Genomic DNA, 23,493 nt, shown 5'->3' on the forward strand with positions numbered 1-23,493 from the left:
ACTAGTTGTTCGACGCGCGGTCGCGGAACGACTGACTCCCCACTGAAAATGGCAGGGCGTTGGAGACGGGGGCGCTCGAGTGGGGGGTCCCCCGGCGAGGCTCCCCGCATGCGCACAGAACACTCCCCATGCGCACAGAACACCCTGCATGCGCACAGAAGACCGCTCGAGTGGGGGGTCGCCAGGCGATCTCCGTGCATACGCACGCACACCGTCCATGCGCACAGAACACCGCTGGCAGTCGACGCGGTAACTGCCTCAATAGCCGTCCCGTTATCAGAAGGACCAATCGACTGGGTGAGTTTTATTTTCTGAAAGTTTTAAATTTTTCAATTTCAGTGAATACCTCCTCGATTTTCATGCTCGCCTGATACTTTTCGAAAAATTTCGAAATTTAAAATTTCAGTGAATACCTCCTAGTTTTTCATGCTCTCCTGCTACTTTTTTGAAAATTTTTAATTTTTCGATTTCAGTGAATACCCCTTCGATTTTCATGCTCTCCTGATACTTTTCGAAAAATTTCGAATTTTCAATTTTCAGTGAATACCGCCTCCATTTTCATACTCCCATGATACTTTTTGGAAAATTTTTAATTTTTCAATTTCATTGAATACCTCCTCGATTTTAATTCCCAGGATTTAATAATAAAACGGTGAGTATCAAAATAATTATCAGGAACCACGACAAATGCTAGTTCGGTTCTCATTTTTGAAGTTATCGCGGCATTTTCAAACGATGGAAAGACCGTGAAACGAATAATCCGCCATATTGTTATTGAAAATACGCCCCATGAGCCATTGCAAATAATGGCGTCGACTGTGTAACGTGCGTTGTTGATGCGGTCGTGTTTTTTAACAAATTGAAACACAAGAGTTGTGTAATATCAAATGAGATATGGCGATTAATAGAGGGTGGAATTCTGATTTATGGAAATCATGGGACAAATACGGAAAAAATGATTTGTAAGTGGTAGTATCCAGGCATTTAACGACGAGGAGAATGTGGTCATAGGCACAGGCGTATTGTTTGAGGCTTTCGATTTCATCCCGAGAATAAATGATAATTTCACTTGGCAAATAATGATTCATTAGGATAAACCGAGTATCTGTATTTATGGGGAAAACTATATTGATGGTTGCAACTTTAATATTCCGAGTATATCGCTCTACCGAAGAGTTAATTGTCGATTAACCAATGTTTGCAGCCTCAAGATAATCAAGCAGAAGTATAAGGAAGGCGACACCACAGGTATGTCCACAGAATAGAAAGATTAATCATCTTCAATGTACAATATCACTGTCAAAAGCCCGCCCAGAAACGTGATCCAAACAGTAGCAAAAACAATTGCTCGCGACGAAGATAACATTTTTTACCTCAAAATACAATTGTTCCTTTCAGAATGGAGACGAGGATTGTACGAATTGATCTCAAATGGAGTCCAAGGCAATTTAAAGAAAGACAATGTTGTCTCAACCCTGGGAGAACTGATCGTAAGCGTTAACTATTCAAGTTGCACCAGAAATCGATAGAAACAATCGATTGCATGAATAAATTATGGTATTTATGTATTTATGAAATTTTCTAGAACATCGATGCAGCCATACCCTCTACAATCGTCGATTTATTCACCCTAATAGATGCCGAGGTTGTGAACGACAACCGAAACAACTTTTATTACATCGTAAAAGAAAGCGAAAAGGTATATTTCTCAAGCTTCCACATCTCGCCTGTATTATCTATAATTTTCACATTTCTATGATTTTATTTCTTTTGGACAGTTTTTAACAGATCGAATACTCAAAGAACGACTGGAGATTGACACTCTGCAGGACGTTGGAATTCTTAAAAATCGAAACTTTAACACAAAGTTCGTCAAAGTGAAGACAAAACTTTTGTACGTAGACATTCTTACTTCTTCAATTTTGTAATCGTGCACCTTATCATTCCTCTCTTACTTTTGTTCTTCAGTTACAAACAGCGTAAATTCAATTTATTTCGAGAGGAGAGCGAGGGCTATTCCAAACTGATAGTAGAATTGAATCAGGAAAGACCGGCGAGTGAAGTCTCGAATACTCTAGAAATCGTGAAGTCTCTCATAGGTAAAGTTGGAGGAAATACAATTGCTTTGTTAAAATATGAAAAAAACATGATGAGCCCGGTGAAATATTCATGAGGGTATTTAATTCACCTTTTTTATTCGCGTTGATAAAAAAAAAATTACAAGTCTTCCAAAATATAAAAAATTCACATGACTCATCATATTTTAGCTCTTCCTGCCAACCAAAAATGACCGAAATAAAGGAAATTAAAAAAATATTTCCAGGCTACTTCAACCTCGACCCCAATAGGGTACTGGACATAGTCCTGGAGACGTTCGAGAATCGCCCCCAGGATGATGCCCTTTTCATCCCCCTGATAAAATCCTACATGTGTGACGAGCAAGTTCTCTGCGAAGTCCTAGGTTTTAAGTATCGCTCAACCGTAGAATCAACCCCCTTCTCCCTCCAGAAGCTCACAGCCCTGATGCTCCAGCACAAAGTGGTTCACCTGGACAACATTCTGCCTTGGCTAATTCCCGACGACAAAATCATAATCAAGGATCACGAGCAAGCGATGCGTTCAGCAAAGGAATACGTAAGAAAGATGAGTATAATATCGACAAAAGATCGTGAAGATGTTCCAGAGGAGCGTGAACCCGTACAGGACAAGTACTCAGGAAACCAGAAGTTCGGTCTCTGCGAGGCCCTCCTGGAGATTGGTGCTTGGGACGTAGCCCAGACTCTCTTCAGTCGTCTTCCAGATCACAGCTTGACAGATCAGCGGCCAATAGCTCTCGCCCTCTGTCGAATGGTCCAGTCGATCGTTGAGCCTGTCTACCGCAAGCACTGCATTATATCTCCAAAGCTCCCAGGGAGAAAAATACCTCCCATGAGCAATCCCCTTGCACCAAAACCGATGAATGATTTCAATGACATTCACGACCACCTGTTGCCAATGCTGATAGCCCTCGGGCCAAACCTCCATCACGATCCCATTCTCATGTACAAAATAATGAGAATCTGTCATGCTGCTATCAAGCAATATCCTCTCGATTCTAATAAAAAGCCCATCGACAAGAGCAATAACGTTTACTACGACATCCTAACAATTCTGGATGTAGCCCTGCTACCCGCATTGTCTTTTATGGATTGCAATTGTTGTGTTGCTGAAGAGATGTGGAATATCCTCAAGTATTATCCCTATCAGAATCGGTACTGTCTCTACGCCAGGTGGAAAAATGATACACCAATGCAGCACGCTGCACTCCTTCGGAAACGAGCTGACGCGCAGAAAAAAATCAAGTCGATCATGAAGAGAGTGAGCAAGGAGACCATCAAACCAGTTGGAAGGACAATTGGCAAACTCACACACTCATCCCCTGGAGTACTTTTCGATTACATTCTCATTCAGATCCAACTGTATGAGAATCTTATCGGACCCGTTGTCGACTCTCTGAAGTATCTAACGAATATTTCATACGATGTCCTTGGGTATTGCCTGGTGGAGGCACTCGCTGGTGCTGATAGAGACAGGCTGAAACACGATGGTAACAGCATATCCCAGTGGCTCCAATCACTCGCGTCTTTCTGTGGGGCGATTTTCAAGAAATACAATATTGAACTCACCGGGCTGCTTCAGTATGTGGCTAATCAATTAAAGGCGCAAAAAAGTCTTGATCTGTTGATACTTAAGGAGATTGTTCAGAAAATGGCGGGAGTAGAGGCGGCCGAGGAAATGACTGCTGATCAGCTTGATGCCATGGCTGGGGGTGATCTTTTGAAAACTGAGGCGGGTTACTTCAGTCAAGTACGAAATACGAAGAAGTCCTCGCAACGACTGAAAGATGCCCTTGCCGAGAACGATCTGGCAGTGGCCCTGTGCCTGCTGATGGCCCAGCAGAAGCACTGTGTAGTCTACAGAGAGACGGACAAGTCCCACCTGAAATTAGTTGGTAAGCTCTACGATCAGTGTCAAGACACCCTCGTACAATTCGGCACATTCTTGGGACAAACGATGACTGTAAACGAGTACGTGGAACGTTTGCCAGGGATCCACAATATGCTCCAAGACAATCACATCCACGCAGACGTGGCATTTTTCCTGGCTCGACCAATGTTCTCCCACGCAATAAATATAAAGTATGACTCTCTCCGCAAAGTCGATCCAAACTACAAAAGAATGTCAGCCTCAGTAAAGCAAGCAAAATGGGCAGAGGCTGCTCAAGCGGTAATGGCACCAGTTGCCCTGTCAGTTCGTCCCCTGCATCCACCAAAAGTCTGGGAGGACATATCCCCCCAGTTTCTGGTGACCTTCTGGTCGTTATCGATGTCTGATCTCTTTGTGCCAGTAGAGAGCTACCAGAGGGAGGTGAATCGACTGAAGCAGCTGGCAGCCCAGGCAGCTGACTCCAAAGACATGAATGCCAGCAAAGGAAAGAAGGAGCAGGAGCGTTACACAACTCTCATCGACAAGCTTCAGGATGAGAGGAAGAAGCAGGAGGAGCACGTTGAAAAGGTACTGGCGTACCTCAGACAGGAGAAGGACTCGTGGTTCCTATCACGAAGCCCCAAATCAGCCAAGAACGAGACAATCACACAATTCCTTCAGCTGTGTCTCTTCCCGAGGTGCACATTTACAGCTGTCGATGCCATGTACTGCGCTAAGTTCGTTCATACAATTCATTCACTCAAGACAGCCAACTTCTCCACTCTCCTCTGCTACGATCGTCTCTTTTGTGATATCACTTATTCGGTTACCTCTTGCACTGAGAACGAGGCTAATCGCTATGGCAGATTTCTCTGTGCCATGCTGGAGACTGTCATGAGGTGGCACTCGGAGAAGGCAATATTTGACAAAGAGTGTAGCAATTATCCGGGTTTTGTCACTAAGTTTAAGGTTAGCAATCAGTTCTCGGAGGCTAATGACATGGTCGGCTTTGAGAATTATCGTCATGTGTGTCACAAGTGGCATTATAAAATCACCAAGGCCATTGTTGTGTGCCTGGACTCGAAGGATTACGTGCAGATCAGAAATTCATTTATCATATTGATTAAGATTCTTCCACAATTCCCTGTGATTGCTAAACTCTCGGGGATCCTTGAGAGAAAGGTAGAGAAAGTGAGGGAGGAGGAGAAGGGACAGAGGCAGGATTTACATGTGTTGGCGACGTCCTACAGTGGTCAGCTCAAGGCCAAGACACCCCATATGATCAAGGAGGCCGAGTTCCATCATGTTAATGACAGAACTGCCAAGAGCCAAGAGGGTGGTAATAATGAAAGCAGTGACAAGGTCAGCAATGGAATTGGCTCCAAGGAGGGGGTCAGCAATGGAGAGACCAGGGAGAAGGAGAAGGAGAGTAAGGACTCCAGAGAGAAGAGGTCTGTTAACAATTCTGGAAATCATGAGGTCGTGGAGAAGGCTAGAAAGAAAGAGGACAGCAAGGATGTGTCTGATGCCAAGGAAAAATATGTCAAGAAGGAAGAAAAAGGCGATAAAGATGATGAGGGGGAGAAGAAGGAGAGAAAGTCGAAGGAGGAAAATTATTATAGTGGAGGGGTTGATCATTTGGATAGGGATTTATCTAGTGTGTCAAATAGTAGTGCTAGTAGCGCGGGACAGAATCAGGAGGCTGAGAGAGGTATTTTTATTATTCATTGAATTACTTGTGTATATTCTTTAATTTTCTAATTTAATGGTTGGACGTTTACTGAGTTATTTATTGTATTTTAGAGCCCAAAAGGAGAAAAGTTGAGAGCATTCCTAAAGAGAGTAGACGCACTGAAGGTGTCAGTGAGAAGAAAGAACGATCTGCCAAGACAAAAGTCAGAGATGAGCAGAAAGAATTAAGACGGGAGAAAAAACTCGGTCGTAAGAGGGTACGTCTGATTTAAAAAATTTTCTTGTGATTCTCCAGGGAATGAATGTCTTTAAATTTAATTTTTTCTGCAGGATCGAACTGAAGAAGTCGTCGTTGCTGCTGAGCAAAAGCGAAGAAAAGACGATGATCGGGGTTGGTGATTTGCATTTTTCAAATCTCTTTTTACCTCACTGTGGTACCAACAGTATTATGATCATTATATCTACTGGTTGACTATTCTGAAAGAAAAAAAATTTTTTTGAAACGTTTTCCTTTTGTTTGTCATAATAAAAGACTGTTTTATTTTGCGCCTGAGGTGCATACGTTTTTCCAATATTCGGTGCCGATTTTGTTTTTTTCTTATTTATTTTCTCCTCATTTCCCTAACACCAGTATTTTGATGACGATTTGTTTACAGCAAAAAATACCCATCAAAATGGCGACGTCTCAGAGCATAGAGAAAAACATCATTATAGCAAGGTTCGTAGAAATCCATTTCTCAGAATTTTATGTATTTGAAATTCTCTGTGTTGGAGTTTGTTTTGATTTTTTTGTTTGTATTCTTCAGGAGAAATCCCCGTACACCAAGGAGAGAACTCACGAGCGTGAAGGACGTGAAGGCAGAGATAAACAATATCCTTTTTCTAAAGAAAGTAAATAATCATGAAGCGTTTTGCAATCAATTCTAATTCCCACAGACTTGGAAAAAAAAACTTTCGCAGATTATGGATCATTCAAATATTGAAACCTTAACAGAAATATACCAGGAGGAGTTCGGACCCCAAACGAAGATGATGTAAACCAACCGACGGAGTTTGACTTACATTTTATATTCCCGCGTTTGAATGTTGTATGTAATAACAGCAAAAACTTTCAAAGAAAATAATAATAATAATGATAGAAGTAATAAAATCTCGATAGTGAATAATTTTTATATTAAATCATCAAGAATCCAATTCTACACAATAATAAACAAAAAAATGAAACGAATTTCTAGTATAAAACAAATTCATCGTGAATTATTATGTGTGCAGTCTCTCTGTGATAAATACACTTTTATTAAATAAATAAGATTACGAAAATCATCGAGTAACTTAATTAGTTCAGTCACACAGGTGCTCGGAGTTATCAGGCAGATTGAAATGAACTCTTCGTCATAAGGGGGAAGTTATCATTGAATTCAGGTAGCAATTGTCAGCCTTAATGGTTTCCTGTTCTAGTCTCTTCAGTCGTTGCTTCGCATCCTGAATAATGTCGTCGGTTGAGCTGCTCTCACTGAGAATCGTCTTTGAGGCCTGAACTGGTGGAATGGACCTCACAACTTCATTATTCGTGTACTTCATCAATTGAGCCTCTTCCAGCTGTCTTGACAGTTTAACCACCCGGAGAGTCAACTCCTCTATCCTCAGCTTCTGCTCCTGCACCAAATTTTGTAGTTCTTGCTTCTCATGATCGTTTGACTGCTTATTCGTCTCATTGGTGCACTTTTCGGTCTGAGTGGAAGCCTCACTTGTACGCCTCTTCAAATCTCCAGGCTCTTTTTCTCTACTCTCTCTATTTTCTTTATTCACCAATTCTTGTTTCACCTTTACTAATTCCTCCTGGAGATTTTTCAAATTTGCCTCGAATTGCCTGTAGCTATCTCTTTCTTTTTCCAACCTCTCAGCATCTCGTGTGATAGAATTCTCTTTCATGGCTAGTTCTAATTCCTTTTTGTATATCCTGCGTTCCTCTTCTTGTCTGTCTTCATGGAATTGTTTCTCTTTCAAATTTACTGCTTGCATTAAACCTTGAACTTGCAATAATTTTTCATCCAAAGTTGTCATTTGCTGTTCAATGTGACTAGCTCTCATGTTTAAAGCTTCTCCCTTTTGTCTCAACTCATTATCAAACAACTCCTTCTGTTTGATCAGTTTCTTTTTAGCTGCAATGATTTTAACAGTCTCTGCAGCGATATCACTCTCAGAGAAATCGGTCTGAGTCCTGCAGCTCTTAGTGGGGGACTTGGAATCCTCCCTGACGATTTGTACGCGGCTCTTTGGTTTCTTGATTTGCCTGACATATTGAAGTACCGATAATAGAAGGGGAATGTCATTGGTGTCGTAGTTTCTGATGATATCCTGTCCGTCAGGCCCCTCGGGGTCGATCCCCAAAGTCTCCAATGTATGGCAAACATAATCACTCTGCAATTTATTTCTATCACTTTTTGTCAGTGCCTCATTATCACTCGTGGGAACATGTTTTCGAAAATTAACGAGCAGAGGAGCTTCGCTGGCAAATACTGAGACTGTATATGCGTAATTGTGATTCCAGAGGTACTCTGCAATCAATAAATCGTAAACGTACTGCTTCGCCGATTTGGGCCCGATGTTCGCTTTGTTCAGAGTCATGTCTTTACTTTTCAGGGCATTCACTAGGTTTTGACGAAGATGGGTGCGGACATTCGATATTATTCCACATCTCTCGAACCTGTAAGATTAAATATTACAGCTTTCATTCATAAAATGCGATTTTAATTGAAAGTTGTCCCCACGATTTGAATGAACTAGACATCAACTGTTTGGAGAAATCGGTCAAATATATCCCTGAAACTCTTCACACCTCATTCAATCAGTAGAAAATACTGAAAATGATCTATTTCCACAACCAGTCAATTTCGCATTTTCGAAAGGAGCTCAAGGTAAACCAAATTGATGAATTTGTTCCTGAGTTATGAGCACAGAAAAATATATATTTTTCAAATGGGGTTTGAACCCGCTCTCTTTTTTCTGAACCCTCGAAACCACTATTTGATCCAAAAGAATCAATTGTAATTGTAATTATTAAAAAAATAAGACTCACCACGCATAAACTGTAGAATAATAATCACCATCCATTCCTGAAAACACTCAAACTAAGGGCTATCGTATTTGTCAGTTTAACGGATTTAATATTTGTGGGGGATTGTAGCTTGTAGAAAAGCTTCAACATCTGTAATAAAGCGTATCTGTGAATAAGGCAGGACGCGAAGGCGAGATTGTCGATAATTTAGGCCTTGCGCGTCGATAAGTTCACGTGCCAGCGCTACCAAATGTTCTCATCGAAGCCTATGTAAAAGCTCTAACAATCACCCCTATATAATCTCATCTAATAATTCTCAAAGTAATAAAATTAATTTTTTCAGCATATCATCAACATCCAAAACTAATAATCAGTGACATGGAAACATAATAGAACATGGTATTAAAATGAAAATAGGAAAATAGGTGGAAATTTTGGTCCGGCGTTTTTCACCAGCGGAAAATTCACGCATGCACATACACATACACTTTGTGTTCACCTGGGGTTTGCCGGATGTAATTCGTCGACTGATCTGCGTCTTTGGGCTATCTCATTCTGAACTATTGAATTATCTCAAATGTTGCATTATTAAAATGCAATATTTTCAGTCCTTCAAGTCGTTACGATGTTGTCAACTCTTTTTTTCGTTATGATCACTAACGAGTTAATGTAGATTGAAAAGTTATCGAATCACGAGATGGAGTGGGTAATCAGCCAGTGGGAATATAAATAAAGAATTATTCATTTTTTAGATAAAAGACAATTGTCATTGCTTGCGAAGCGATTGGAAAATTCAGGGGGACAATTATGTGAAAAGGGTTGTTTGCAGTCTCGTGTTTGTTTCCATTGTTTCTGGTTGATAGTTCAGTGATGGTTCACACAGTCGATCGAGTTTATTATGGTTTATCGTGCTCGTACTACATGATCCTTCTTCAACATTCATCCCAGTTCTGTGATGTGTATATGGGTTGTGACAACAAGTTCGTTATTCAATCGGACATTGGAGTGGACCGGTGATGAAAATTATTCGGTGAAAAAGTTGTGATTACATGGGATTTTTTGTTGTGTGTATGTCTCACGCCTTTGGGACGTTGTGAATTCGCGATAAACGGGTATAACCTCCAACAATCGGTCTTTACTCTACAATCAAGTCCCTTATTCCGATCGATTGATTAATTAATCGTTTGTTTACTATTGTTGTATCGGAAGAGTTTGATAAAGTCTGTGTGAATTGTGTGGTAGGAGGGTTAATGAGATAACGTTGATTGATATAGAAGTGAAAGGGATGAAAAAGTGAATGAAAATTGATGGGAAAAAATTCATAACGATAGGATAAATACAAATATTCAGAATGAATGACATTCAGGAAGTACAACAATTAGAATTGCTGTGCAAGCAGTTGTACGAGTCACAAGATCCATCTCATCGGGTTGAAGCTGAAAAGGCACTTGTTGGCTTTCAAAATGCTCCAGACACCCTTAGCAAATGTCAGCTGCTGCTGGATCGTGGAGATTCTTCTTATGCTCAACTCTTGGCTGCAACAACTCTCACTAAACTCGTCTCACGTTCCCCACAGGGACTCAGTCTCCAGCAAAGGCTTGATATACGTGAGTTCATATCATCAATTTCATTTCCAACTCAATCATTCGTGCAAGACTATTGCACATTCTCTTTGCTCTAATGACCATCAAACATGTTTGCTCCTTGCCCTTTCCTGAAGAATTTACTGTCAATTTGTTAAAATTATTAAAATTAGGCTTTTTTCTCATATTAATCTTATTTAGTTCCATTTTATTGCTTTGTAAGTAAAAAATCGTTTAATCTTGCAAAAATGTGGGAAATTGGGGAAAATGAAAATCAGCAACTATCTGGAATCTTAAACGAAGATTTGCCTGTCTTGTATTGAATGTCCACAGTCGGTCTTTTGTCACACCTCTCAGTAAATTATTACAGAGAGTGATGTACAATTGTCAATGATCTTTCCAGGCAATTACGTACTGAACTATTTGGCAACACAACCAAAACTCCCAAACTTCGTAATCCAAGCCCTGGTTACGCTGTTCGCACGAATATCAAAGCTCGGCTGGTTCGACGCAGACAAAGACAATTATGTATTCCGAAATGTGGTAGATGAAGTAACAAAATTCCTTCAGGGCTCGGTAGAGCACTGCATGATAGGCGTTCAACTGCTGTCCCAATTGACATGTGAGATGAACCAAATATCGGAAGTTGATGCCAACAGATCACCGACAAAGCATAGAAAGATAGCGAGCAGCTTTCGAGACAGTCAGCTCTTTGAAATCTTTAGATTATCATGTTCAATGTTGGGTACAGCGCGTGAAAACTGCAAAAGCCTCAACTTCAACGATGAGGCACAGCACGGTCTAATGACCCAACTCCTTCGGCTGGCTCGTAATTGTCTAACTTTCGATTTCATTGGTACCTCAACTGACGAGAGCTCGGACGACTTATGTACAGTACAAATTCCAACGAGTTGGAGGCCAGCATTCCTAGATTTCGCAACGCTAAAGCTTTATTTCGATCTCTACCATAGTTTACCAAACACTCTGTCATCACTGGCTCTCTCCTGTCTCGTTCAGATAGCATCAGTGAGACGTAGTCTATTCTCAAACACTGAGAGAGCTAAATTCTTGACGCACTTGGTCAACGGAGTCAAACACATACTCCAGAATCCCCAGGGTCTCAGTGATCCTAGTAACTACCACGAGTTCTGCAGATTGCTGGCAAGATTGAAGAGTAATTATCAGCTTGGAGAATTGGTACTCGTTGAGAATTATCCAGAGGCCATACAACTAATTGCCAAGTTCACCGTTCAGAGTCTGCAAATGTGGCAATTCGCCCCCAACAGTGTGCACTATCTTCTGAGTCTGTGGCAGAGAATGGTGGCTTCGGTGCCATACGTCAAAGCAACAGAGCCACATCTCCTCGAAACGTATACCCCAGAGGTTTCCAATGCTTACATCACATCGAGGCTCGAGTCCGTGGCTGTTGTCGTTCGTGATGGTCTTGAGGATCCCCTCGATGATCTGGGGATGGTCCAGCAGCAACTGGAACAATTATCTGTGATCGGTAGATGTGAATATCAGAAAACGTGCACGCTACTTGTTCAACTGTTTGATCAAGCTGCCAATGCCTATCAGGAACTGCTGTCTCAGACAGCCAGCCCCACTCAACAGATCGAGCTGAGAATTCAGGAGGGACAACTCACTTGGCTCGTTTATATCATTGGCAGTGCCATTGGTGGACGAGTTTCGTTTAATAGCAATGAGGAGCATGATGCCATGGATGGCGAACTTGTTTGTAGAGTACTGCAGTTAATGAATTTAACGGATTCTGGGCTCACCCAGGGTGGCTGTGAAAAACTCGAACTCGCTATGCTGAGTTTCTTCGAGCAATTCAGGAAAATTTATGTCGGGGACTCCATACAGAAGAACTCCAAAGTTTATCGTAGGCTGTCCGAAGTACTTGGACTCAATGATGAGGCCATGGTGCTGAGTGTTTTTATTCGGAAAATGTGAGTTTCATTCAGAATTCAAGGTTTTCTTTTTTTTTTCCTCTTGTATTGCTTTCGAGAGGAAAACGCTACGTCTCTCAAAAATTAGGTTTATTGCTTGTCAACAGTTTGATTGCAGATCTGATTTATTGATCTATTAATTATCCTGTTCTTTCTCATCCAGAATAACCAATTTGAAATACTGGGGTCGAAGAGAACAAATTATTTCAAAAACACTTCAACTCCTAACTGATCTCTCAGTTGGCTACAGCTCCGTTCGCAAGTTAGTGAAACTTGATGAAGTGCAGTTTATGTTGAACAACCATACAGTAAGTTTCATCAATTACAGTATTCAAGTTTTATTCATCGGAATGTGTTGAAAAAATGTTGAATTCACTTCCAGAGTGAACACTTTCCATTCCTCGGCAACAATGTTCCCGTCTCTGAGATGCGTTGCAGGACAATGTTCTACACCTCCCTCGGTAAATTATTCATGGTGGATTTGGGTGAGGACGAGGAGAGATTTCACACCTTCATGCTGCCCCTGACAGGTAATTCGAATTGATAACCCATTCAGATCGAGAATATGCTACGTTTCGTAAGACTCTAGAATAGTCCCCTAACTCAAGGAAATTATTCAAACTTGAACTTCCTCCTGAAATCAATGACTTTCTAGATAAATTAACATTTAGTAAATCTGTCAGATTCTAATTATCATTTGATTCTTAAATTCAAATGACGTCTAATAATGACTTTAAATTTGCTTTAAAGCTGCTCTGGAGAGTCTCGGGCAGTTGATGGGTGCAGCGGATTCTCCCCTGTTCGCAGCTGAAGAAGCTAAAAAAGCATTGATCGGAATAGCTCGAGATTTGCGTGGCCTTGCGTACGCCTTCAACACAAAGCCCTCGTACATGATGCTCTTCGATTGGATTTACCCCAACTACACCCCTATTCTCCTGCACGCCATCGAGCTCTGGCATCACGATCCACAAGTGACTACACCAGTCCTGAAGTTATTCGCTGAATTAGTACAAAATCGCAGCCAACGCCTGCAGTTCGATGTCTCCTCACCAAATGGTATTCTCCTGTTTCGCGAGGCCAGCAAGGTCATATGCAGCTATGGCAACCACATATTGAATGTTGAAGTGCCGAAGGATCAAATATATCCCCTCAAACTTAAGGGAATCAGCATATGCTTCAGTATGTTGAAGGCAGCCCTATGTGGTAGTTACGTGAATTTTGGAGTGTTCAGACTCTATGGGGATGAAGCCCTTGACAATGCTTTGAATACTTTTGTTAAATTACTGTTGAGCATACCGCAGAGCGATTTACTGGTGAGTACACAATTTTTTTTATGAACAGGAAAACATATTGTGCATGCGACCATAGATAGGTAAAATCAACAATTGATATCAACATTATCAGAATAATACGAATATCAGAAAATAATACAGTAGAATTCCGTTATATTCGAACTACTCATCAATCTCTGTTTTCGCATATCTTTCGGTTTACGCAATCCAAAATGATTTAGTCGAAATCATACCAGCACTGGGTATTACCCAGTCCTCGCGACGGGGACGAGGACGGGGAACCCCACAAAGATCATCATCTGATCTCTACTTCATCAAATAAATTTTATGAAAGGTCGGCGTCGTTTCACCAACGAAGCATTTGAATTAAACCAATACAAATAATTCATAATTTAATAATAAATTTCACAGAAATAAAAATAGTTCACAAATGAGCAATATTAACACTTAAAATATCTATTACTGAAAGAATTATCGGTAACAAATCGATATCAGTCACTCACTGAAGATTGCGGTAAGGTCGGATAAATTGAAAATATAAATAATGGGGAAAATAATATTAGTTACCGATCACTGCGTGCATCACGTTCAGATTGAGATTGATGCATTAAATCGATGATTTGTTTAAAATTATCGACAACAGGACTACCCAAAACTATCAGCCACGTACTACGTCCTACTCGAGTGCCTCGCCCAGGATCACATGACGTTCTTATCAACCCTGGAGCCACGAGTATTTCTCTACATTCTCTCAAGTATCAGCGAAGGCCTAACGGCACTAGGTGCGCTAAAAGACTCCTACACAGGTCTGTGCGGCTGATTCTATCTTACTCGTATCACTCTACATCCCCAGGAAGGAAACGAATACTCGGACAAAATTGTCCTTAAACTCAATTCCGAGGGAAAAATGAGAAGCTTGATAGAGAGAGCAAGAGCATTATGGTGACAGACAACTGTCACTTGCCTCATTTAATTTGCATTAAAATTCAATCGCTTTGGAATGAAAATTACGTGCAATACGACGAATCCTAGAAAAACTTTTGAAAGATTCGAAAAAATTATTCAAACACTTGTATTTCGAGATTGAAGGGAAATCGACTATCTCAATGTATCTTTTATCATCAAATTTTACTCCAGTGCATATTTCCCATGAACATTATTGCTGATTACAAAAAAATTTTGGCAATCATATTTAAAGTATGAGAACTTAGAAATCGAAAATCTCATGGGATCAGTTACGAAATAATTTTCGTAGAGAATACGATTGTATAAAGAGGGAAATAGAGGGAAATTGAAAACAATTTCATCGCAAGACATTGAGACGGACGGGTCAAGTTGAAAATACGACAGACAGTTTGAATAAATTTTTTTGAATAGTCCGATATTTTCTAGGACTCTTCGAATAGATAAGATTAGTACTCGCACACACGTTTGTCTAATGCAGGTAGTAAAAATATTTGGGTGCATAAAAATATCTAGATCCTGATGTTAAGTGGAGAATAATAATTTCCCTGACTCTTCTCCTCCGGCTTGAATTGTGAAATCTTGTCCATTGTCACCGTGACTGCAATTCTTGCCCACAAGCTTCCGTATTTCTGTAATAATAGTTTAAGAGGAAAAAGAAACTATGACAAATGAAATTATGAGTTGAATTACGGGTCTAGCACTTGCAATCAGCCGCACAGCTGACACATTTATCTTGAATTAACATCTTGTTGAATTGCTGCAGTAGAGTAAGTTGCTGATCTATTTGTTAATTAAGGAGACAAGGTTCATTAATTTGCATCGAGTTCATTCCATTTTGTTAACAGTTTCTCCATTTATAGTTGCTTGTTAATTCAATTGCTAGCAAGTTTCTTTTAAGTAATTATTATTTATAAAGTTGTAAAATTGGTCGAGTCATTTAAACATGAGGACGGACTTACGATGAAGCTATTTCAATAGCGAAGAGGTTGAGTGCAACAAGCCGATTTATTCCCTCGCATTTGTCCGGATTTTCTCAGAATTCAAGACAGAGAACGAAATTTATATCAAAACCTCTTTTATTAACTGAAACAAGAGCTACAAACAAAAATTGCGGTACCTCTCATAGAATTAAAGATGTCCTTGGAAAATTTACCCATCAACTAAATCGGCTTGCTACCATTTTGCTTTCCTTCGCTGGTTTGAATTACAAGGGTATTGCGATTCTATGATCGTATTTTGTCGAGGTAAAACTCTCGGCAAATGTTCGCCTTTGCTTTTAATTCTACTGAGTTATTCAGCAAAATCCAACGTCCGAGTGCAATTGGCTTATCCTCTTTTATAACTTGTATTAATTTCTAAATTAGAAGCATTGAGGTATTGTAGAGCATTGCATGATGTATGAATGAGTATTATTTTTTATTCCATTGGAAATTTTTGCGGCATAGTTTCGGTTGTTATGAACGGTCAATGATGTGGTTTCAGATACGATGGTATGTACTGGTTGCTGTGCAACACTGGATCACATCGTTACGTACTTGTTTAAACAATTGTCACAGAAAGGTGAGTAATTTTCGTAATAAAAACTATCGCAACAAAGTGAAGAAGAACAATTTTCTTGTGAAGCTACATTCGGGGGTTATTTCAGCTGGTGTATACCCTGGAAAAAAAAATTCAGCAGTACCTGCTGGTGGTGATCTGTTTTTACAAGTGTTGAAACAACATCCTGAAATACTTCAGCAAATATTGAGTACAGTGCTCAATGTGATAATGTTCGAGGACTGCAGGAACCAGTGGAGCATGTCGAGGCCACTCCTGGGGCTCATTCTGCTGAATGAAGAAGTAATTAATTTTCCCTGCTTTAGCCTTCATCGATCAAATTATTTTAGATACATCGAACGGCATTTTGTTTGGATTTATTGTTGCAGTACTTCGGTCAATTGCGGGAGAATATAATTAGGAGTCAGCTGGTTGATAAGCAGCCAGCTATGGCCCAGTGGTTCGAGAACCTTATGGATGGCATCGAGCCTAATCTACTGACTAAAAATCGAGATAGGTAATAATCATTCAAAAATAACATGCAGGGGAATTTCACAATTAATTCAGAGAACTTTTCCGATCTCCCAAGACGCCCTGAAAAAAATCCGAGTGCGCACGGGCCACGCAACAGAAGTCAAATATCTGGAAGGGTTCTCGCGTATTGCAAACTATTGAATTTTGAATCTCTCTCTCCATTCTGATTCCGTTTGACTTCAAAAATCGACAATCTCCTTCAGATGAGATGGCTTGCTTTTTACTCCAGAATTTTCTTTTCGGTTATTACTGTATTAATTGAATCATTCTTTCATCAACAGATTCACCCAAAACCTTTCAATGTTCAGAAGAGATATAAATGACTCCCTGAAAGGACCAAACATTTCATCAAACTCTGGCAGTGACATGATGACCTCGTAGTGTTGTTGATGAAATCATCAAACCAACAAGTGTCATCAATTATTTTTGATCTAGAGATAAACTTGAGATTGGCTGCTGAAGGAATGAAGAAAAATAAATAAACAAATGATCGTATCCATGTGAGAGTAGGTCTTCTGTAACTGGGAAACAGAGAAAAAAGGAAAACCAGAACTTTATAAAATTGAACAGTTTCATTTAGTGTTTTTCATGGGGAGACTATCCTTTTTCCATTTAGATCCAGTACAACTTAGCGAAATGCCTCGTGGGGTGATTAATTTAGCCACAAAGAGTGTAGAGTAAATGTTTATGTGTTTGTGTAAGACTTTGCGGCCTTAAATCGCTGTTTGTGGCAAAGTTAACGTGAAACGTGTGCATGAGAAAGCCCTCGCACATTTTTCATTAGTTTCTTTTTTTTTTTAAATTGATAAAGAAAGCGAGATCGATAAGAGGATAATATGGGTTATAAAACTACGCGCTTCTTCGTCCGGGATTTATGTGTATGTAAATGAAAAATATCATTGGAACTATCATTTAAGAGTGCTCAGTTCTTATAGTAATAAAAACAATACATTTCAAAGATATATTCATGTTTAAGTAATAACGATTGACAATGCTATCTAGAGTGACAAATGAAACCTTTAAATTCAAGTGCCAAGTGCATCGGTAGACAGAATGGGGTAAAAAGGTCTCTTTACTTTTACCATTAATATTCATAATTCAGAAAATAATTCATTGACAAAAACTGTTAAATACTTCCATTTTTTGTTCCGAAGTTTTATTTATATTTTCACAGCTTTCTAGTAACCTAATTACAAATTTGAACATAAATCTTAAAAAAATAGTTATTTGAGAAAAAATTAACTTATTTATTCCTGGCGTGACTCATGATGATTTAAAAAATAAAGTCGAAAGGGTTCTTTTTACCCTGTTTTCTGCTAACTCAATAACAATGTTACTAATTTAGCATGAATGCATTATGATTACTTTTTTCAATTATTTGCGGATTAGATCCCTTTTTCTTCATTCATTGAGGCCAATGTTTTCGGAATTTTCTACAAAAAATATGAAATATTAAACAAAAACGTATTTCCAAAGACTACATTGTCTGTTATCAATGTTCCATATTTTTGATACGCTGATTTAATTTTTCAAACCATTGGTAGAGATACTTGGCTGGCTAATAAAATTTTAATCATTATTGCAATGGTTTACTGTTTTTTCATTTTTTTGAGAATTCGATGTGGTTTCAGGAATTCGCTAGATACGCGGGGGTGTAACTCAGTGGTAGAGTGTCTGCTTCGCATGCTGAAAGTCCTGGGTTCAAATCCCAGCTCCTCCAAAATATTTTTTTTCTCCCTTAACCCAAAAATTATTATAATTACTCTGAAAATTCAATTTTCAACTGACACCAAGTTTGTTTCCAGTATAAATGTTTATGCTTTGATGCTATCGGTTATGTTGCATTTTTAAAAATGATCGCCAATAATTTCACCTCCACAAAAGCTATTCCTTTTGTAACGGCAAATGCAATTGTCCCCCTTCAAACCCTACAACTTTCATTTGCAAGTTTTTCCGATTACTTTCCTCGTTAAAGAGTTATTCAACTATACTATTTCAAATGGGACGCCCTGTATATCTGTGTACACATGACTAGATTGCGTACGAATGGGTGCAAGTAGAGCTTTGTCGAATGGCGTTTGACTCTGGCTGGACGAACGGACTTCCAGCCTCACCAGGAAACAATTCCCAATTAACATGATGAGTCTGATCTGGGACCTGGTGAGACCCCGATTATTCTCAATTCATTTAAATATTAAATATATTTTGAATTGCTACAGAAGGGTTGTGACGAAACAATCACTTGCCGTGTCGAGTCAGAGACCATTGGTGGTCGGGTGAGATCAAATTTAAAGTTTTGTAATTGTGCTCAAGATCGATTGAAAATTCTTCTGTGTCCATTGTCTTTAAGTGAATCAACATGCGTTGTCGTCGGGGCCCTGAATAACTCAGAGAGCGGTGCATTAGTAAGTGATATCTCCTAATCTAATTGTTTCCGGAGGCAAAGCTGATCAGATCCTTAATCAGGAAATGGAAGCCCATACAATCCGATATATAACAACTAGAATAACGTGGTAGATCTGAACTAGACATTTACCCTGTTGACAGCCGCATGCATACGATGAGATAGGGCCAATATCTCTCAATATCCCCAAATGTAAATTAAAATCTTGCAGCAGAATTGCTCGACCCCAAAATAAAACAATAAAACGTCCATCGATTTTTTTATTTCACAACTGAACATACCAGGAATTATAAACATTCCGCTAAAATAACGGTAAATAATCCCTCACAGATTACCAACGAGATACATTGTACAATATATACAAGAAAATATTTTCGCGTAAATTTTCGGGTAAATAAATTATTAAGGCAATAAAAAAATTAAGCGAATAACTATATCAGTTATCTACGCAGTTTTTTTTACTACCTTATTTTTAGTGATTCATAACAAATTGGGAAACATTCAATATTCCAGTGACTGTTTCCTGAATATTCTCAAATAATATCACTTGTAGTAATATCTGATCTATAGCTGTACGTCCCGACCCATTGATAAGCACTTGAGCAGCAGGAGACATGGTAATTCCTAGTCCAGTCTAGTCACTCCTGCGGCACTAGTACTTAGGAACAGGACAGGATCCATCAGAAGATTCCTTTAGCTCCCAATCAAGGCAGTCGAGTGAATTTTCATGTGCATCATTCAAGCACTCAACAAGTGCGCAGGTATTCACTCCGAAGTAACGAATAATACTGGACCCTCATTGAACCGACCTCGGCTGGTCATTCAATGCCCGCCTACGTCTTCCCATTCATTTTACCATTTTATTCCTTGTTCGCTCATCCACTCTCGTCAGTTGCCATAAATTCCTCTTCATATCATTTCCCCTCACCATAATGAGTCTCATTGTCTCATCAATGTAAATTATCCCATCACCTTAATCAATCATCATTTTATGAAAATTTTATAGACATTCATAAATTATTTCCGAATTTTCAGCCGTACCATTCATCTTGAAACTTCAATGAAGTTGATTTTTCCAAGGACGGGTTTTCATTCGTCATGACAATCTAGTAGTCAAGTGGTACAGCGGAATAAATAAAATCTGCATTTCCTGCATTTCCTTCCCAGAAGTATTATACTGGCAAAATATTGTTGCCCTCAATTATTTTTTAAGCAATATATCCCTACGTGTAGTCGATTGTTGTGATTTGCTTGAGTGAACTGTAAATTACATTTTTGGATCTTAAGGAATCGATATATTTTGTTTAGCATACTAGTTCGTCATTCCAAATCTTCGGGATCGGCCATAATGTTATTTAGTCATTTAAAATATGAATTAGAAAATATAAGAGTTCGGGGATGATTGACAATTATATACCTAATATGAGAATTTATTTTTTTCCTCGTTTCTGTAATGTTTCGAAATAATATGGGTTTTCCTGAATACTCAGTAACTCCCTTAGATTCCGAGGGGTTTTCGACTCTGAATTCGAATTCTATTAAATGATTTCCATTATTCGGTGGCATAGATCTGAAAATAAGAGCTCGAACACTCAGCACATCAAGACAACAGCACCCAAATGCTTGAACATGGAATAGGCATTATTAAAAGCTTCAAGTTTTTTTCATTGAAAATTTCCAGAGTAATTTCCTAAGAGTGTGCAATAATCCGTGACGAATGTCAGTTAGTGAGATATTCTGGTGAATGAGCCTCTGTGTGCTGTCATCACGACCCGAACTCGTTGAGCACTCCCACTGTTTAACCACTGAAAAATGCATTCTTTATGCATTTTTTTATACCTCGGATAAATTTTTTACTCCCATCGACCGACGGAGGACTCAATCGCTGGGGTAATGTATCCATTCAGCCTGCAATAAAAGTTTATTATTAGATAATTCTCCGATTGGCCATTCAAGTCCGATTACTTTCTGTTAAATGCAATTTGTATAACTCGTCGTTGGAAAACAAGAGGATTAAGTCATCTCCGGTCTGTTCTGTCGCAGCAGTGGATTTTTTACCGAGGGAAGAGACCGAAGAAAAGAAAAAAGAGGAACGAACGAGTGAAAAAAAAAAAGCTCCAGAGGCAGAACTTCAATTAACACTAATTCTCGCTAATGCAACTCCTCCCCTCTCTAGTGAAGTTGAGAATGTACATTGAATTTCGCGGCACTTCGGGGTTTTAATATTTCAAGGGGAATTAAAATACCCCTCCCCCCCTCTACCCCTCTTCCCCTCTTCCCCGTATTCGTTAATTTAATTTTTCAAGTGAATGGGGGAATTTCTCTGGCAATTGAAAGTTTTCGGCTGTGTCGGGCATTATTTATTACTGAAAGTATAGTCGGTACATGACCAGTCCTTGTGACAGTGGTAATGTATATGTTTGCTATCGTCAACCATTGAATGCCAAGGGGTCAGGAAGTCAATGAGATAACAAAACGTATTTCTGTATTTTTAGGAGCGACAAGAATTCCTCGTTTTTTCGACTATATTCTTTCAATTACTACAGCGGAACTCGTGATGTCAACAATTTCAGGGAATATGATCATTATTCCATGAACATTCATTATTTTCCATATAAATTCATTATCCACTATTTTGAATCACTTGTTACCGCGCACTCTGCGCCTGCATTAAGAAAAAAAAATACTGTTCCCAAATGAATTAATGAATTTAAAAAAAACTCCACAAGTGTCAAATGCAAATGCTTATGGCAAGTAAATTCATTCAGCTGAATTGCTTTTTCCCTCGGATAATGTTGAAGCCAAAAAATTGCACGCGTCCCCTCGTAATCCCACCAAGAAAAGTAACGACTTATACCAATAAAACTAATTAGTCACCTGGCAGAAACAGTATGGAATAATTACACTCAATGTACAGAGAAATTCTCCACCCCATGTTGCTTCTCGGAATTAATCTTGAAATGGGTCAATACAGAATTAAAAAACCGTCACAATCCCAGGAAATCTGAGGAAATCCCTGGCCTTTTGAACCAAAAGAGAAAAAAAATGTGCATATTACCTTGCTGTCACCCTCCACATACTTCCACGAGTAAATCTTGAAGATGAGCCCCCGAAACGGGAAATCCCTGAGAGTGATTAGTAAACTGGTGTCCGTATTAATAAAAAAAAACTATTAAAACGTCCGATAGAATAAATTATCCGATAACAAAATAGGAATAGGAATACATGGAATGAGACGTGAGGAAAAAATGAGAAAGAGTGGAGCACAAGATTGAATTGGCGACAGTGGAGAGACTGAGTCCTCTTGAAAAAAAGTCAACGGATGATTATAAAGAGTGAGGGGAGAGGGATTTCTTGAAGACGCGTGTAAAAAAGAGGTTCAAACCGAAGAAGGGGAAACCGTTCTGCTGTGTATCACTGCCGTCAGCCTCTCAAGATCACGTTCGTATTCAATTTTTCTCAACAAAAAAAAAAAAAGGGGGATAATAAAAAAAAATCACAAAACACTGGTGAGCGCGTTAAAATGCAAATTCCTAGAACTCGTATGAAATAAAAAAATGAAGAGAAAAAAAAATGAAATGACAGATGCACGATAATATTGTATTTAATATTATTGTAAAACGTGGTCACATTTTGGAATTGTAATAATTCGAGCAATGATATTCCGCGGTGAGCAGCCGGCGTCAGATCCTCGACTGAATGATAAACTAGTCTTGATTGGCTTAATATAGTCCGTCGGTTACTCTAATTGGTCGCTCTTAGCCGGGCGGGAAATGATTGGTCAATTTAATCCTAGAACCCAAGCGCAATGCATTAAGCATTCAACCGACGTTCACTCTCTATTAACGGCACATATGATCGTCGCACAAGAGTACCGAGACATGAGTGAGGAATACAGAGGTATCTACCCCCATGTGTCTTCTCCTTCCGTGATATACAAACATCTACTCACCAGATTACAAATACCTCCTCCTTTCTCCTTTTATTTTTGTACAACTGGGTGCCGGCTTCAAATCAATTTACCAATTGAAATCACAGCCTCTTTGGCTGCGAGATCATCTTCAATCACTAAGAAACGTCAAATTATCGTTCATAAAATACTGCATTGTCAACGTTATTTTATTATACAATTAAGGGGATTAAATCTCCCGTTTGGCAGATGGCGATTTATTGTTTGTGGTTTTTATTTTGGCTTTGGCCTTTTTTTATTTAATGCTACAATTTTCTACAGTGATTTAGATTTTTGTCTGGTTTTTTTAGGGGGACGGGGGTTCACGAACAGATGGATAGGTATCTTCAACTTCTTCGGGGTGCTCTCGGGTGTTCGGGTGTTCAGGAATTGGGTGCTGTTTCTGGAAGATTTCAGTCAGAACGTTTAGGCCATCGTCTGTTTTGGATCACAAGTTTTTGGGGGACGGTGAGAATGGATGGCGAATGTGTTCGGCTATTTTTTATTTCTAATTTTTTATACTAATAGGGTTTTATTTCAGTTAAAAATCGAGGAAGATAT

General features: G+C 39.3%; 3 protein-coding genes and 1 non-coding gene across 5 annotated transcripts; 3 read left to right on the forward strand and 1 right to left on the reverse strand.

Moving 5' to 3' along the window:
- The first annotated feature begins 814 nt into the window (after nucleotides 1-814).
- Nucleotides 815-6,808, forward strand: tho2 (THO complex subunit 2-like protein). The gene is made up of 12 exons (XM_011298438.1): nucleotides 815-962; nucleotides 1,205-1,248; nucleotides 1,399-1,490; nucleotides 1,586-1,699; nucleotides 1,779-1,894; nucleotides 1,969-2,099; nucleotides 2,324-5,677; nucleotides 5,770-5,915; nucleotides 5,989-6,049; nucleotides 6,315-6,376; nucleotides 6,465-6,529; nucleotides 6,661-6,808. Exons 1-12 carry the CDS (start codon nucleotides 895-897, stop codon nucleotides 6,689-6,691), a joined length of 4,284 nt encoding a protein of 1,427 aa, XP_011296740.1. The 5' UTR covers nucleotides 815-894; the 3' UTR covers nucleotides 6,692-6,808.
- A 98-nt stretch (nucleotides 6,809-6,906) lies between these two features.
- LOC105262722 (PERQ amino acid-rich with GYF domain-containing protein 2-like) lies at nucleotides 6,907-8,878 on the reverse strand. Its single transcript, XM_011298449.1, has 2 exons — nucleotides 8,738-8,878; nucleotides 6,907-8,365 (listed from the first exon to the last, which is right to left on the reverse strand). Exons 1-2 carry the CDS (start codon nucleotides 8,770-8,772, stop codon nucleotides 7,051-7,053), a joined length of 1,350 nt encoding a protein of 449 aa, XP_011296751.1. The 5' UTR covers nucleotides 8,773-8,878; the 3' UTR covers nucleotides 6,907-7,050.
- Nucleotides 8,879-9,159: 281 nt separating this feature from the next.
- Nucleotides 9,160-17,146, forward strand: Ranbp16 (Ran-binding protein 16). Of its 2 annotated transcripts, none has more exons than XM_011298462.1 (10): nucleotides 9,160-10,323; nucleotides 10,703-12,251; nucleotides 12,415-12,559; nucleotides 12,634-12,781; nucleotides 13,002-13,564; nucleotides 14,187-14,349; nucleotides 15,992-16,069; nucleotides 16,155-16,348; nucleotides 16,435-16,562; nucleotides 16,861-17,146. In XM_011298462.1, the coding sequence occupies exons 1-10, from the start codon at nucleotides 10,068-10,070 to the stop codon at nucleotides 16,958-16,960; spliced, it is 3,324 nt and encodes a 1,107-aa protein (XP_011296764.1). In that variant the 5' UTR covers nucleotides 9,160-10,067; the 3' UTR covers nucleotides 16,961-17,146. The 2 variants fall into 2 exon arrangements, with proteins under 2 accessions (XP_011296764.1, XP_011296773.1); XM_011298471.1 differs by having other exon boundaries at nucleotides 9,162-10,323; nucleotides 14,187-14,325.
- Nucleotides 17,147-18,227: 1,081 nt separating this feature from the next.
- TRNAA-CGC (transfer RNA alanine (anticodon CGC)) lies at nucleotides 18,228-18,299 on the forward strand. Its single transcript has one exon. It is a non-coding gene; the product is annotated as a tRNA-Ala (tRNA).
- The last annotated feature ends 5,194 nt before the right edge of the window (nucleotides 18,300-23,493 follow it).

This window comes from Fopius arisanus, unplaced genomic scaffold (genome assembly GCF_000806365.1).
Source record: "Fopius arisanus strain USDA-PBARC FA_bdor unplaced genomic scaffold, ASM80636v1 scaffold00001, whole genome shotgun sequence".
In the NCBI taxonomy this organism is placed as follows: domain Eukaryota; kingdom Metazoa; phylum Arthropoda; class Insecta; order Hymenoptera; family Braconidae; genus Fopius; species Fopius arisanus.